This window comes from Colobus angolensis, unplaced genomic scaffold (genome assembly GCF_000951035.1).
Source record: "Colobus angolensis palliatus isolate OR3802 unplaced genomic scaffold, Cang.pa_1.0 Scaffold5, whole genome shotgun sequence".
Classification (NCBI taxonomy): Eukaryota; Metazoa; Chordata; class Mammalia; order Primates; family Cercopithecidae; genus Colobus; species Colobus angolensis.
Window position 1 is genome coordinate 22,475,783 of NW_012118487.1, and position 16,811 is coordinate 22,492,593.

The 16,811-nt window shown below is 39.2% G+C and overlaps 1 protein-coding gene across 1 annotated transcript in view; it reads right to left on the reverse strand.

Annotated features, from left to right (window-relative positions):
• KLHL2 (kelch-like family member 2) overlaps positions 1–16,811 on the reverse strand; it is a 122,001-nt gene that overhangs the window by 79,129 nt on the left and 26,061 nt on the right. The window contains 1 exon segment of the mRNA XM_011959671.1: positions 11,771–11,892. Within this exon segment, the coding sequence (XP_011815061.1) occupies positions 11,771–11,892 (122 nt within the window).

A 16,811-nucleotide genomic window follows, 5' to 3' on the forward strand; every position in this document is an offset into this window, starting at 1 on the left:
CCAGGATGGTCTCGATCTCCTGACCTCGTGATCCGCCCGTCTCGGCCTCCCAAAGTGCTGGGATTACAGGCTTGAGCCACCGCGCCCGGCCGAGGCCCTTCTTGAAGTCAGTAATAAATTTAAGATTTGAGCTCTGAATTTTAATACGATAATTAGCCAAAGTCTACTGGGCCATGAAGTTTACCAGCAGAAAGCCAACCTAACGGCTCCTTATTATTTTCTGAGTTGTTCCACATTAATGTAAATATGCAGCATTATACATGTAATTCAAATGATTTTATCTTGAGGAGTCATTAACATTTTAAAAAACTGCTCAGCAGATGTTTCTGTTCACCTTGAAGATGAACTTTCTACAGAGCTCCTTGCTACTTGGCAACTTCTAAATGTGTGGCTGCAAACGAAGCATGGTCATCCACTCAAAATGGGTGGAGGGCAGTGTTGGAGGAGCAGATCTGGAACGTGACTGTAACTAAGCTCAAAACATAATCAAATATATAGTGATAGTCTCTGTCAGAAGAAACTTTTTTATTTTTTTTTGAGATGGCGTCTCGCTCTGTTGCCCAGGCTGGAGTGCAGTGGGGCGATCTCGGCTCACTGCAAGCTCTGCCTCCTGGGTTCACGCCATTCTCCTGCCTCAACCTCCCTAGTAGCTGGGACTACAGGCGCCCGCCACCACACTCGGCTAATTTTTTGCATTTTTAGTAGAGATGGGGTTTCACCGTGTTACCCAGGATGCTCTCGATCTCCTGACCTCGTGATCCACCCACCTCAGCCTCCCAAAGTGCTGGGATTACAGGCATGAGCCACTGCACCCAGTCAGAAGAAACTATTTTTAACATGAGGTTTAAAATGGTCCACATTATTAAATCTCCATAAGGGGATAAATAAGAATTAAAAATACTAGGGCCCCCTGCCCTCTAGTTGAGAATCTCTGTGTCAACGAACCACTGTTGTCTGGTGGAGTTTGGCACATCCTCAAGTGCTTGGGGACAGAAAAAGACAACTACCAGATTACAAAAAATTTAGAAATGGGTTATCCAAAGGTCAATTATTCGTCAGAGTTTTCCCAGTACCATGAAAGGAAAGCAGATACTGGATTTCACAGTATGTAATCAATACTCAAATCACTAGAAAGGTATGTTTTGCAGTGGGATGCCAGTTTAATAGGACTTTCCATTATCCCTTTGAAGTAAATTCCCTTTCCTTGTGATTCCCTGCTAACCAAATGATGCTCTGATTACTAATTCTATCACTTAGGTATCCAGATCCTGAGAATGATGTACACCGGATAATGTAAATACAGTCCCTAGAAACACCTGTCACCCCACTGAAAATTAGTTTAAGATCATTATGGTTCATGCATTAGTGTTCTGATTTTGGCTAGTCTGAGCTATTTCCCAGAAGTCTGATCAATTCTGAAGGAGCTAACAAAATAGTTTCTAGACCTGCAAAGCCAAGAAATAAACTGGACAAGCGATGTCTAACCCCCACTGTGACGTCACCTTCATCGCTCACCATCTCAAGCAGGTCCATCTGAATCTCTGTGCCCTGTTCCAGGACCTGCACCATGAGCCAGCGTAAAAAACAAAGCATACTTTCTGGATTACCACTGAGTACCTATGTCTTCCCGACATCCAGGCAGTCAACATCTATTAGTCATCTATCGGGTATTTCCATGCTAGAAATGCATGCTAAAGAATAGTCTAGAAAAATAAAATATATACACAAATAACATAAAAATCACTGTATTTATGCATAATCAATAACATATATTCAGTCACATCTCTACTATTTATGAAACTTTTCTCTCTCACACTCCAAGTAACTTACAGCTGAATTTTCCAATTCTTTTGACCACAATACATAGTAAGACTGTTTATCTCAAAACCTAGAACTCAAAGTTTCACAAAACATATAGACTTGCTAGGATCTGCTATTTCCTTCTGAAATAGACTTTAGGCTTGAATAGCATTTCCTACTCTTGTCTCTAATTTTTCTCTTAAATGCTAATAATGACCTACTAAGTTTATTTCTTGACCAACTAGTTGATCACCATCCACACCTGAAAAACAAAAATGCTGCTCCAAGGCCTAGAGATGCAGCTCCCCACTGCTACTTCCTTTCTCCTTTCTCCAAAAACCCCCACTCCTTGGAAGCACACATCTGCTCACCTTCCTCATTGGGACCATCTAATGACACCTCAGTCACTCCTACTCATTTACAGATGACTTTTTTTACTTGGCCAACTTCGTCTAATATACTAAGATGGAACAGGTGGTTCTAAATCAAAGATTTAGTACGGTACTACAATCACCCCAGAGTGTTGTCGTCACGCTAACTCAAACACACAAGAGAGAGAGAACTTTTTAAAACCTAAATCACCAATCTCTCCACCACAATTTCTGACAATTTTTGATGACATATACATCCAAATAGAACATCTCAGTTTCCTGAGTTCCAACTACCACTTCCTCCTCCATTCTTTCTCAACTACCCCACTCATGTAGTCTTGTTCTAGACTTCTTATTCCAGAAAAATTTTTAAAACGTGGTGTAGAGCCAATCACCCAGCCAACCTCAGCCTAGATTAGTTGATCCTCAGCCAATCTGCAAATCCATAAGAATAAATGATTTTTTTATTAAGCCACTGAGCTTTGGCATACTTTGTTCTGTGGCATTTTTGTGGCAATAGTTAACTAACACATTTATCATCTCTATACCTAAGTATAAGTAGTCTAACATGGCTGAAGAAAATCACACAACCATTCTACCTGATATTTATGACTGCAAATCTCAAATGAGCTCCCAATATGACCTGACAATTTGACTACACTTCACTAGTAAATTCACCTTCATCCTTTGCAAGACAATGATTTATCATCTTTAGTTCAAATCTCCAGCATCCCTTTTCCTCATCTTCCTTTTGGCTGATTACTTGCCACAGCCTTCATAATTATATGCAAGCTGATAAAATACCTACCTTTCCACCATCCAAGCCACTAAGTTGTATCTGACAACACAGTCTGCCTTCTCTCTGGTTAACAAACAGAGTTTTCCTGTTCCCATCTAAGGTAAACCCCTACATTTTGTTTTGGATGCCAACCTCTCTCACTTTTGCAATTATACCCTTTGTTTCTTTCTACCCTTTATCACATCAACTTTCACTTTTCTACTAGATTATTCTAACATAAAAACATGCTTTAAAATATTACCCATCAAAAAACAAAACTAAACAAACAAACAAAAACACCCTTAAACTCATCATCCCCTTCAGCCAGCACATTCTCTCCCCTTTCACAGCAAAAGGCACTGAAAGAACTGTCGGTACTCTCTGAGTCCACTTATTCTTAGTCCACTCCAAACCAGTTTTCATTCTCACCGTCACCTCTAAATAGCTTTTCCCAAGGTCACTAATGACCAGTGTGACCATATAATTTATCATCCACACCGGAACATTTCTGAGTAAGATAAACACTAATCAGACAAGACACCAGATTAACAGGCATAAAATAGGACTGTCTCAGGCAAACGAATGCAATGACACCTACACTGATATGGCTCAATTCACTTTCTTGACCTATCAGGAACATCAGACAGAGCCAAACACTGTCTCCTTGAAGCACCGTCTTCTCTAGAACTTGCATTCTGTGACACCACACACACCTGCTTTTCCTCCTACGACACCAGTACTCCATCTCCCTCATCTGCTCATCTAACATCTGGAATGCCCCAGATTATGTCTTTGGCTTCCTTTCTCTGTCTACACTACCTCTTAAAGTGACCTCGTTCACTTCAATTTGCCACCAATATGCCAAATCTACCTCCCTAACCTGACCCCTTCCCAACACAGAACCAACTTATTCAGCATCTCCACTGGAAAGTCCAACTGGTGAAAGTTAACACAACCAAAATAGAACCATTAATTCCCACCACCCCAAATATATGTCCTCATCCCATGTCTTCACTATCTCAGACAATAGCACTATAATCCACCCAGTTGCTCACGCCAAAAATGCAGGAGCCATTCTTGATCATTCTCCTTCCTCCATCCCGTCATGCAAATCCATTAGTAAATTCCATTGGCCCTACCTCCAAATATCTCCCAAATCTATCGTTCACCATCTCACGCCAACAACCCAGGCCCAAGCCATTAGTCTCTCACTTAGCCTACCCCAACAGGTATCTAAAGGGCCTCCGACTTCTTCTACTGCCCCCACAGTCCATCCTCCACCTAGCAGACGGGAAAGGGGAACAATCTGTCTAAAGCATAAATTCCCTGCCCAAACTACAACTGGAACAAAATCAAACCTCCTTATCATAGGCTACAAATCCGCTTTATCTGGACCTATCTACCTTTCTAACCTAATCTCATCTTTCTCCACTCTCTCATCATTTAGTCTGCTCAAATAATAGTCGTCCTTTTCTTTCTGGTCCATAAAACGTGCCAAACTTATTCACATCTCAGGTCCTTTGCTCTTTCTGCTTGGAATGTTCTCTGTTTTTACTTTTCCATCACTCCCTTCTCTTCATGCAAGTCTCTGCTCAAATGACTCCCCCACAGGGAATAATGTAAAATTCACCTGTTTCTCTATCTATGGGTATATTATTTGTCTTGTCCCTACCCCTCCTCTACAATGTAAAGCCTTTCAAGACAGGGACCTTATCTGTCCTGCTTGGCATTGTAACACCAATGGTTGGAACAGTGTCTGGCATAGAATAGATACCCCATAAATATTTAATAAACTGTTGATTGAAAGATGGAATTCATCAGGATCAATACTGGCAGTGAAAATAAAGAGGTAAGCTCAACAGCTTAGATATAGGGAAGGTAAAGGGCAAGCCATGTATAAAAAGCAGTAAAGTGGTTCTTCATCCATACCTGATCTGGCCTGATCCAGCTACAGGTCTCAAAAATCTTAGATCTTCAAGTGCAGTTCAATTCGGTCCTAAACTAATCCTGACCAATACCACAAAGCTTATTGGGCACCTAATCAGTGTCTACAGTCTGGCATTAATCTTGCTGCCCTAAACGTGATATGCTCCCCTAAGTACCCTAATGCTTGCCAAGCCACAGCGTGACTCCTAATGCCCCACATAACAAGCCCCAGATCCTGGGTTTGCTGCCCAGTTTCCTATGGGCATGCAGACCCTCCACAATCTCAAACTTACTTGGTTGTGGTCATTACAATTGCCCAGCCCTTATCAAGTCTCTTCACAAGCAAGAAATATAAGAGCTGTAGGCTTGAGTGTTCACCCAGGGCAGCTCTTCCTGGATAAAGGCACTGCCATCAGCCTAACAGTAGATGCCACCACCACTACCAACACCACAAAACTCCTGCTGCCAGGTTCTCTGCAGCATCTCATTCAGACCTGAATTTGTAACTCAACTCTAAATATTTCAGTTTGGACTGCATGCCACCCTCAGTTTTTTGTTGTTGTTGTTATTTTGAGATGGAATCTCACTCTGCTGCCCAGGCTGGAGTATAGTGGTACGATCTTGGTTTACTGCAACCTCCGCCTCCCAGATTCGAGTGATTCTCCTACCTCAGCCTCACGAGTAGCTGGGACCACAAGTGTGCACCACCATGCCTGGCTAACTTTTGTAATTTTAGTAGAGATGAGGTTTCACCATGTTGGGCAGGCTGGCCTTGAACTCCTGAGCTCAGGTGATCCACCTCCTTTGGCATCCCTCCAAAAGTGCTGGGATCACAGGTGTGAGAAACTGTGCCCAGCATACCTTCAGTTTAAAAATTACTTTTTTGAAAATGTCAAAAAAAGCAAACAAACACAAACACACAAAAAATACTTGTTGAGTACTTGCTCCATCAGGTCAGTGCTCCTACGCCTAGCCCTATTCATCTCTGGCTCAAGCTCCAATGCCAATCAGAGGTTAAGCAACTCAGGCAAGGTCACATGGTATTTAAACAGCAAAGCCAAGATCCAAACCCAGTCTAAGTATATACTGTATTCATTGTGCTTTGTTTTTTTTTTTTTTTTTGTAGCACCAGGACCGGACCGAGTACTTATCAGATATTCCATCAATGACTGTTTAACTGATGGAGTGTCTTATTTTTAAGACAGATTTTTAAAACAAATCTCCACCTAATGGAAATTTCATTTCAATGTTTACCCACACAATATAGAAATACAAAAAGCAAAAGCACTCTTCACCAAAATCCACTTTACCTACTCACCTGATGAACCAATTCTCTCCATGACCTCAGTAAGTACACTCTACTGTGCTTGCACACATCTGCTCCTCCAGCTGGGATGCATTTTACCAACTCATATGTGTTGGATTTGCTCCCACATCTGTTTATGACACTTGCACTTATTGAAATTACACAATTTAAGTAAATGAATTCAATGAAATGTGAATGTAAAAAGAGCTCTTTCTATGAAAACTAAGTTGGCTGCTTTGGAGTGGCTTGATCAATGTGTTACTGGAAAAAAAATAAATGTTTTCAATCCAATTAGACATGGAAGGAATGAAAGAGAAACTGTATAATTCAAAGAAGATTTTGCATTGAGATTTCTTTTCAAGTGTCTCAGTTCTTGGTGCACTTAGAAAAAAAAAAAGAAAAGAAAAAGAAAGCCTGGAAATTATAGTTGGTGCATGATTATGGTGTGGTTTGTGCAAAAAAGGACCTGCGGCTCTTGAAACAGCTGACCATACTTAGTTTTACAAACAAAGACTGGCATACAATTGTAAACCTACATGTTTGAGGTTAAAATATTTAGGGTACACATGTATTGTTTTGGTGATTTCTCTACTTTGGCAGGCTTTTTATTAAGCCAATTTAAAGCTTTTTCAACTATGTCAACAGGCCTGGTACCATGTAAGCCCCTTCATGTGATGTCCTTCTTTTGGGAATATGCAGAGTAAAACACTATCTACATAGCATACTCCCAGCAGTTCTGGTTTGAAGCAAAACAACAACAACCTGCCCTACACCACCAATAAAATGGACACACTACGTTGAATTTCTACTATACTGAGATTGTGTTAAACAATTAAGTCTGTTTATTACCAATAATTCATTTTAGATGTCCCTTGAAAAACTCTCATTTAAATTCTGCTTCATTTCTAAAGAGATGTTTCTGTCTCAAATAATTCCAATTCATCTAACATATGTTTCATGAACTTTTTAAAACCCATCCATTCAAAATTATCAGATGTTTCTTAAATTCTTCTAGATGATAAAAGTTCTAATACAGAAAGAATCTGTAGATGAGTACTCATAATATTAATTGAGGAATGAGAGCATTTACTTTCATGGGCACTGTTTATTAACATCATTACCTTTGTTTTTAACACTTACATCAAGTGAAAAACTCTTACCTACTTTTAGGAAGCCAAAACAAATACCCAAAGGCTGAGAAGTCAAACTCATGTAACAAAACTACAAATTTAGCAATGAAGTAAAGGCTTTAAGAAGTTGAAGATCTTTTAGGATTCTCCAAAAGTGTTAATTAATACATCTAATGACATAGCATATATCTTGAATAATTTTTGGATCATGAAAAAAATTTTTTAGTTATAAAGACATTTACATTTTTGAATTTATAAACTCTCTTTGTAAGCAATACTAATTAATGACAATTTAATAGTTGCTGTGTGACATTGAGCAAATTATTTAACCTTCTTAAGCCTATTTCTTCAATCACATTGGGGTAACACCTATCTTACATGGAGGCATAAACATCAAATGAGCTACATATAAAATGCTTAGCATATAGCTGGCGATATACCCATGTGAAAATCCTTCATACACACACACACACACACACACACACACACACACACACAGACACACATGCACTTACATATTTGTATTTTTTATATCTAAAGACAAGTATTCTTGGCCGGGAGTGGTGGCTCATGCCTATAATCCCAGCACTTGGGGAGGCCAAGGTGGGCAGACTGCTTGAGATCAGGAGTTCAAGACCAGTCTGGCCAACATGGCAAAACCCCATCTCTACTAAAAATACAAAAATTAGCCGGATGTGGTGGTGCATGTCTGGAGTCCCAGCTACTCAGAAGACTGAGGCGGGAGAATTGCTTGAAACTGGGAAGCGGAGGTTGCAATGAGCCAAGATCACACCACTACACCACAGCCTGGGCAAAAGCGCAAGACTCTGTCTCAATAAAATAAAAAGATTAAAAAATTTAAAAATAAAGCCAAGTATTCTTAACAGTGGAAGGTGAGGCAAGCAGCAAGGTACACGGATTCTCTGAAAGTGTATTGAAAACGTATGCAAAACTTTGTGTAGATAAGCTAATGTGCCCTTTCCTTAGGAAAGGGTTGACAGTTTTTCATCAGATTCTCAAAGGTGTCCATAACCACCAAATGTCCAAGAGCATACTTTTCAATAGCCTTTGGCTGTATTTTCTCTATTTCCCAGATTTATGCAGTTCATAAAGTTTGCTTTGAAACTCTAGACACAAGTTAAATTTTAATTCTCTCAACAACCACCACCAAAAAAGCTGAATTACAAGTGTAGTCATAGGTAAAATATTGGTTCTCCTTTTAATTCCCTTTAAAAAAAAAACTGTAAATTCATTTAGCTCAAATTATCCTCCAATTTTGCCATAAATAAAACCAAATATCCAAACTTAAAGCCAAAGTTTAAAAACCTAAACAAACAAAAAAACAACAGCAGCAACATACACAAACACACAAAAAGCTAGGAGACCTGGAATGGCCGAGAATTAAAGCCCTATTGCTTGTATAAATCAGAAGGGACTATAGTAACAGTAGTCCCTTCTTTGGAGTTAATTTTTTAAATTACTCAGTCCCTCATTCTGACTCCAAGTTAACAACTTTCATTTCAAATAGCTATCATATTGTTTAAAGTTAGTGTAATAAGGAGACTGTACGGCATCATGGAAGAGACCCTAAACTAGTAATCTGGGAAAACAGGGTTAGAGCCCTGTTCTGTCGCCAACTGACTGCCAACAGATGGCTGGACCTCAGCATTCTACGGCACAATGATTCTACATCAAAACATGCAATCCCAAAAACACTTTCTAGCCCAATACTGTATTTTATTACTAAAACAGAAACTTACAAAAGGGAGGTCACCTGGTAAAAGATTTGAGTCTAGGTCTAGTGAGAAAAATATACCACCACCAAGAAACATTTGAATTACAGAAACTTCTGTTCCCACTGTCAGCACCTTCAGGGCATATAAATTCAGAGCACGGCTTTCAGTTAGGGCCACTTAAGACTTCAGCTTAACATTAATAACACCAGACACCTCCACCATACTGCTTTTTTCACCACACTGCTTTTTTAAGGTGGACAGCACCTCACAAGAAAGGTTTAACAAAACACAGATTGACAAAAAACATATAAAACAGGAAAGAGGAGTCCGGTGTATCTTGATATGGTATAGTCTTATTTTTTTTTCACTGAAAAACACATGTTATGGAAAAAGTAGCTATTTTTAATCAAATTTATTTCTCAACTGCCTTTTCCAAAACAAGTATTTTTCAATCGAAAATAAAAGAAAGCTTTACAAACCAGGATAGCCCTATGCTGAAGAGATATCCCTCCCCCTCTTAAAAACAAAATGAAACTATACAAATATTAAGCATCTAATAAGCCTGCCAAATGTAACTCTTAGAATGTATTCCTGCATATTCTAAAAGCTAAGCAATATATACAAGAGGCAAATTAGCATGGCAAGAGTTTTCTGAAAGGCTGTGATGACTAATATTTCAGGACTGGAACATGACAGTTATTAAAAGAAACATGAGAGGCGTTCTTCTAACTCCTAATAGGCCCATGACCCCACCACAAGAACTACTACAAACAACATTCAGGTCTGAATTCACAAAGTTTTGTCTCTAATGCCTAAATGATTTTTCTCAATTTTCTCCCATGTGGTCCATTGTGAATCAAAGAAATCAGTAATTCAATTGCTGAAGGTCAAATATAAGGGTATAATGAGGCCTATGCGCTAAAATGAATAAACGGAATGAACAAAAAGAAACCAAGATAAACTCCTGCTGAAAATAATGCCCCAGAATCTAGTGAATAGTTTAAATGTACCTAAAAGACAAGAATGAGATGACATATTACCACAGTGATCTCATGACATATACCAAACACTTTCTTCTATGTTAAAAAAAAATTCATCTGGCATCTGATGCATACATTTAGAAACATCTCCAATATTGACCAGGGTTTTTCAAATGCCTTACCTCATAACTGGAACTTCCAAGCAAAGGCTAATGAGGCCATCTGGGAAAGATCACCAGGAGACCTTACTACTGCCAATATTTCACATGGAACAATCGATAGCATGTCTTAAAAAGTGCAAAGATTTCAATCTCCAAATTCATTTTCTAGCATATTTCAACTAGCTAGCAGGGATAAGGATTAAGCCAACAACTTCCTATTTGTGTAAGCAGAATTTAAAGATTATTTCTTAAGAATTTAGCCCTAGTTATTTTTGTTGTCCTTAAAACACAGTGTCCCTGTTAGAAGGAATATAAATAAACACACACTTTCAGATGGCAATTTGGCATCACTATCAAAAAATTAATATACGCATGTACTCTTTGATTCACCAATTCCATTTTGAGGAATCCAGCTTATAAAGTTTGGGTATGCAAATGTAAAACTGTCCATTCATTGCACTGTTTATATAAAGGTGAAAAATCATACATATATATAGCTGATTAACATGAGTTAGACCCATACACATTAATGTGTAAAGACCCCTAAGACACTGCTCAGTTCAAAAAGCAAATTTCAGAACAAGTATAGTATTTCTTATGTAAAAAATCTATGTGTACATGTGTGTGAATAAACACATGGAAAATGGTCTGAAGGGATTCACAGTAGATAACAGAAGCTACCCTCTAGGGAAGAAGAAGTGAATCAGTGTATGTGGACTGGAGTAGGTTCAAAGAGAAGGGCAGTTTTCTAAAGAGGGATTTTCACCTTTTACTCCACATCCATCTGTATTATTTAAACATTTATGTAACACACATGAAACATTTGTTCTTTACAGGAAATAAGATGCAATGTCAACTTTTAGCTAAACTCCAGAATCACTTAAAGAGGATGCTCAAATAGTGAAACAAAGAATAGGCTGGGCATATGGAGGTTCACAACTATAATCACAACACTTTGGGAGGCTGAAGAGGGTGGATCACTTGAAGTCCAAGAGTTTGAGATCAGCCTGGAGAACACAGTGAGACCTCTCTACCAAAAAATAAGAAAACTGGCTGCGCACAGTGGCACATGCCTGTAGTCGCAGCTACTTGGGAGGCTGTGGCAGGAAGACTGCTTGAGTCTAGGAGGTCGAGGCTGCATGATCCATGATCAAGCCACTACACTGCACCCTGAGAGACAGAGCAAGATCGTGTATCAAAAAAAAAAAAAAAAAAAGGCAGAGATAAAGAATATCGGCAGTCAAAAACATTCTTTGTAGACTATACCCTTCCAAGGAATAAAGAAAAACTGTGGGCAGCATCAATCAACAGTTATAAAAGAATATGACAGTGTTTTCATGAAAGAACAAGTATCATTCAGAGAACTAAAGGATTTGTATCTTAGATCTTAAAGAATATAAAAGATACTGAACTCAGAAACATTACTAAAAAGATGCAATCATTCCAAATATTTTTTAGAATTACAATTTTCACAATGAATCCCATTATTTTGGTGCAAAATGTATACTGTGTGGGTATGCTTTTTTTTATTAAAAAAACTGTATGCATAAATAGCTAGATGGTGTGAAGTGTTTACTCTTACCTGTACATTTTCTTCTGTAACCTGAATTTCTGCAGTGTAAACGTAATCAATTAGCATCCTCAGAGTCCAGCCATCTACCTCTTTTATTCTAACTCTCTTTGCTCGGCTCTCACTCATCTCACCTAAAACACAAAGGAATATGAGTGATGTTACAGCAAGACGCTACTGTGGAAGTTCCAATGCCAATACGGATTGATACACCTTCTTGCCACTCACGGTATTCAATGGGCAGCATAATCAGCCACTTTTTGCAGGCCGAAAACACTCACCTTCCTCTTCCAAAGCTTACCTGAGCAAATCATAAAATGTACTTTTGTTACCCGCTTGTACCTCAAAATCGTATCACAACAATGAATGTGCCATATGTCCAGCTGCATGAACTATTCGTGTGGCTACAGGATCAGTAGCTGAGGCTGTCCCTGCTTTTGGGCATTTATTGTCTTCATGGACTTCTAGTCATGACTAGAAGAGTAACGATGTTACTGCCTTTGGCTAATAGCAATGAACCGCTGCTAAAAAGCACCCACCTGGTTAGCATTACTCCTTCAACAAACACACAAATGCCTGCAGGGGCATGCATAGCCTGCACCAGACACAGAGGCTCCACCCTCAGTGAGAGGTCACAACCCTCACTCCGGAGACAAGGAGAAAACAAATGACTTATGATGCTGAGAAAATGCAAGGCATAACAGGGATCACAATAACAACAAAGGGTTAGTCAATAACAAAGCTTGTTACAGAGATCTGCTAGCTCAGATTCAGTTCCTGTTTGTCATCTGCAGCAACTTCACGCTGAAGTCATTTCCATACCAGCTTTATTACTAAAACCAGGTATCCTTCTACAAAACTGCCTGTAAAAAAACAGTACAAGACTTTCTTCCTAATACCCACTTGTGGAAAAGAAATACGGAAAGAGAAAAGAGAAGGGATGGTCCCTAAGCCAGGCAGACTTGGGGAGAGCAGGAGGCAAGTTTAAGCACCTAGGTGTGGACAAGGTAAGTGAACCATGATACTTGGAGACACAAGCAACTGAATGGGGGTGGGGAGGGATTCAATTAAAAATTAAAAGGACAGTCCAAGAATAATGCTGAGGGCCATGGGCAAAAAAGATTTGGCTCTAGAATTCACTAAGTTTTAAAGATAAAAGAAGCATGAGAACGTGCCTTCATTACCTTCACTTTAACCCAGCGTCTCTTATTAAAACAACACTGCCTCAAGATTTCTTGAAAGCTCGCTTCTTTTTCAGATACAATGCACTGTCAGCGACCATAAACCATCAGAAAAGTCTATGGGAAATCATAATTACACAAAATTCCTTTGTAAACACAAACCCTGGGAGGAGAGAAATAACAATCGTCGTGTACATTTAACTGTGTGCTTCCCTGGAGATTATCTCTGACAAGATCTCAGAAAGAAGCTGTTCACCTCAGAGCTAAAATATCCCAAAAACCACCCTGCTACTTCCCAGGAAGAAAAACATCCCAGGAAGAAAAACATCTCTTCCCAGAAGAAAAACATCTCTTTCCTACAAGGGAAGTAGGAGAGTTAATGAGAAAGATGTACCTATACCTACATAGCAGGATGAAAAGGGACTGAGTTGTATGTCCGGTGCTGCAGGAAATGTTTTTTCCCTGCTTACAGAAAGGGGGAACAAGGAGGGTCAAGGAATACAGAAAAACAAGTCTTCAGCCACATATAAGGCACCTTCCCCTATTCTATTCTTTGCTGGATCCTGTGGATAGTTGGGGTTTGTATAAACTGAAGACTCTTTTGTGCCAAAAGTTAAGACATTCTGGTGATTCCCACCTGGACTTTAGACAAAGCCCATAACTGATTCACCTACAGGGCCCTAATAATACGCGAAGCCCTTCAAGGCCTGGGGCCACATGAGCCCAAAGCCAAACAGCCAGTACTCAGTTAAATGGGACTCACCTTAGACAAAACCAAGTGGGACTTTAATTTACACGTATAGCTGAAAAATAATTAGTTCTCTGCCAAACAGTTTTTAATATTACAGTTTTTAAGGTATTGCTATATGATGCATTTTGCTAATTCAAACATTTGCCATTTTTAAGATTATTTTTCTCCCCAGAAAACTATATCTGCTTCCAATAAATTCAATCTCAATTATGTACTGTTTTGAAAACATTTTAATATTTTTATATTAATTTACAAGAACAGTAAGAAAAACAAAAAACTTGCCCATGACTGCATTAATGGTTTAAAAATTCTAATTACTATGAATCAAAGCACATACTAAAGAGAATTGTAAAAGTTATTTATATCTAATTCCAGTAGTTACATATTACCTTAGTTTTTGCCCTTTGCTGTGTTTTCAGAGGCAATATTTAAACGGCATGGCTTTGTGAGATTTATGATTGATAATGCATTTTAAAAACTATCCAAGGAGAGTCAGGTGCTGTGGCTCACTCCTGTAATCCCAGCTACTAGGGAGACTGAAGCAGGAGAATCACTTGAGCCCAGGAGTTCAAGACTAGCCTGGGCAACATAGCAAGACTTTGTCGGATTTAAAACAAACAGAAAAAAAGCTAGGCTATCCAATGATACTGTACATAGTTTATCCTTACCATTTGTAACCTCCCATAATCTCTATAGAGATTATATTTCTTGTTTATGTTTTGATCACATAACTCTGAAGTTATATCAGAACTCTGAAAGTACATTATGCAACCCATACAAACACCTATACTAAAAACCTAAGTGACAGTCATCCTTGACTCTCTCCTCTTCCTTACCCACCAATCCCACAGTTCACCAAAACTTGCAGAATTAACCTTGGATAGATCTCAAATAAATCTTCTCACCTTCTCGCCATTGGGGGTCCTATCATCTCTTGCTAACACCAATGGAGCCACCTCCTAATTCTTTTCCTGCCTCCAGTACTGACTCCACAAATCTGAGCATGGAGTTCAAAAATCCTTTGGTTTCTCCCAGTCCAAGCACACATGTCCAGCCCCTGATTCATTATCCAGCCTTCTCTCTCTCCCTGCCGCCATTTCTAAACTTGAAATACATTAATGAGAAGCTGTTTGTTGTTTTCTACAGACACCAGGCAATGTCTTACCCCTGATGCTCCTGTTGAACACTGTCCTCTCTGTCTCCCCACCCACTCATTTCCCAGGCTAATCTCCACTGGAACCTCTCTAGGTAGCCTTATCTGTTGGTGGCCCAAGGCTGGATTAACACTCTCACTCTAGGTACAGTTGGGTAACTCATGCAAATCCACTCTGTCATAATCAACTCTTTACCTAGTTCTCCTCCTCTGAATTCTTAAGTTCATTGAGAACAGGGATGAAGCCTTTCTTATCTCTGTATAACATGTCTGACATCTCGTAGATACCCAATAAATACTGGTTGGATAAATAAATGACTAGATGAATAAAAAGTAAATCAAGTGCCAATTTCAAATGTAGCATTTTGGCTGGGCGCAGGGACTCACGCCTGTAATCCCAGTGCTTTGGGAGGCCGAGGTGGGTGGATCACGTGAGGTCAGGTGTCCAACATCAGCCTGGCCAACATGGCGAAACCCTGTCTCTAAAAAAATACAAAAATTAGCCAGGCATGCTGGTACAAGCCTGTAATCCCAGCTACTTGGGAGGCTGAGGCAGGAGAATTGCATGACCCTGGGATGCGGAGGTTACAGTGAGCTCAGACCTCACCACTGCACTCCTGGGTGATAGAGCAAGACTCTGTCTCGCCTAACAAATAAATAAGTAAATAAATAAATTAATTTAATAAATACATAAAATATAGCATTTTTACTTAACATAACTAATGGCACTTTAAAATTAGTCTTAAATATGGATATTCTAGCCATGAAGGATTTCAGTCAATAAACATTTATTGAACATCACTATACATTACAGGGTGAGCTAAGCACTTTCACTAGCAAATACCACATCATCTCTCCTTTTTCTTTTTTTGTTTGAAACAGAGTCTCACTCTGTTGCCCAGGATGAAGTGCAATTGTGTAATCACAGCTCACTGCAGCCTTGAACTCACAGCCTCAAATGATTCTTCTGCGTTGGCCTCCCAAAGTACTGGGATTATAGGCATGAGCCACTGCACCCAGTCTCATATCTACTTTTATTGAGGAAAAAAAAGGAAGTCCTCCAAATCATGAAAGTGTAAAAACACATATATAGCTAAAAACATTTCCATCTCGCATGCCTGTAGTCCCAGCTACTCAGGAGGCTGAGGCAGGAGAATCGTTTGAACCCAGGAGACGGAGGTTGCAGAGAGCTGAGATCGTGTCACTGCACTCCAGCTTGGTGACAGAGCGAGACTCCATCTCAAAAAAAAAAAAAAAAATTCCATCTCAAGGGCCTTTAATCAGGACTCCTGAAGCCCAACATAAACTGGTAACTTCACTTATCCACTGTAAAATGAATTTATCCAATGAATAAATGAAAAGTGAATAGGTTTAAAAAGAAAAATGCTAAAATTCATTTCATTTTTAAAATTCTATGATTCTAATTTCACTTATTTAGCACACAAAACATCTGGGAAAAAAAGAAACATAAAAGCGTAACACAGAAACTCTGTGCTGAAACCCTCAGAAATAAATAACAAATTTATAGCTATGTTTAATAAATAAATTTTATTCCATTACTTTGCAAGTTCCACTTGTCATCTACTCTAATCACTACCACCTTTTTCTTCTTGGGTTACAAAGCAGTTACTGACACACAGGCATTTTCAGTTTGGCAAGCTGACCCAGGTGCCCCACCAGCCACTCTCTATGATGGTCACAGCATGTAACTCTCCAGTTCTACAGCAATTCTAAGGCCAACATGTTAACTGCATTGGCCTTCCAGTTTTGATCTGGTTTGGGTAACTTCTGAGAAAGGTTCCTTAGCTCCTAAAAGAGAGAGTCCTCCTTCCTTGAGTCTACTCAAGGAAGTGGTTGTTGGGTCCACTGTTGTAGGCAACTTTCATTTAAGAGGGGAACAAACCTGAGGATGTTTTTACTGAGGACAGAAGGGTAGAGAGACAGAAGGAAGAAGATTCTTTTTTTTTT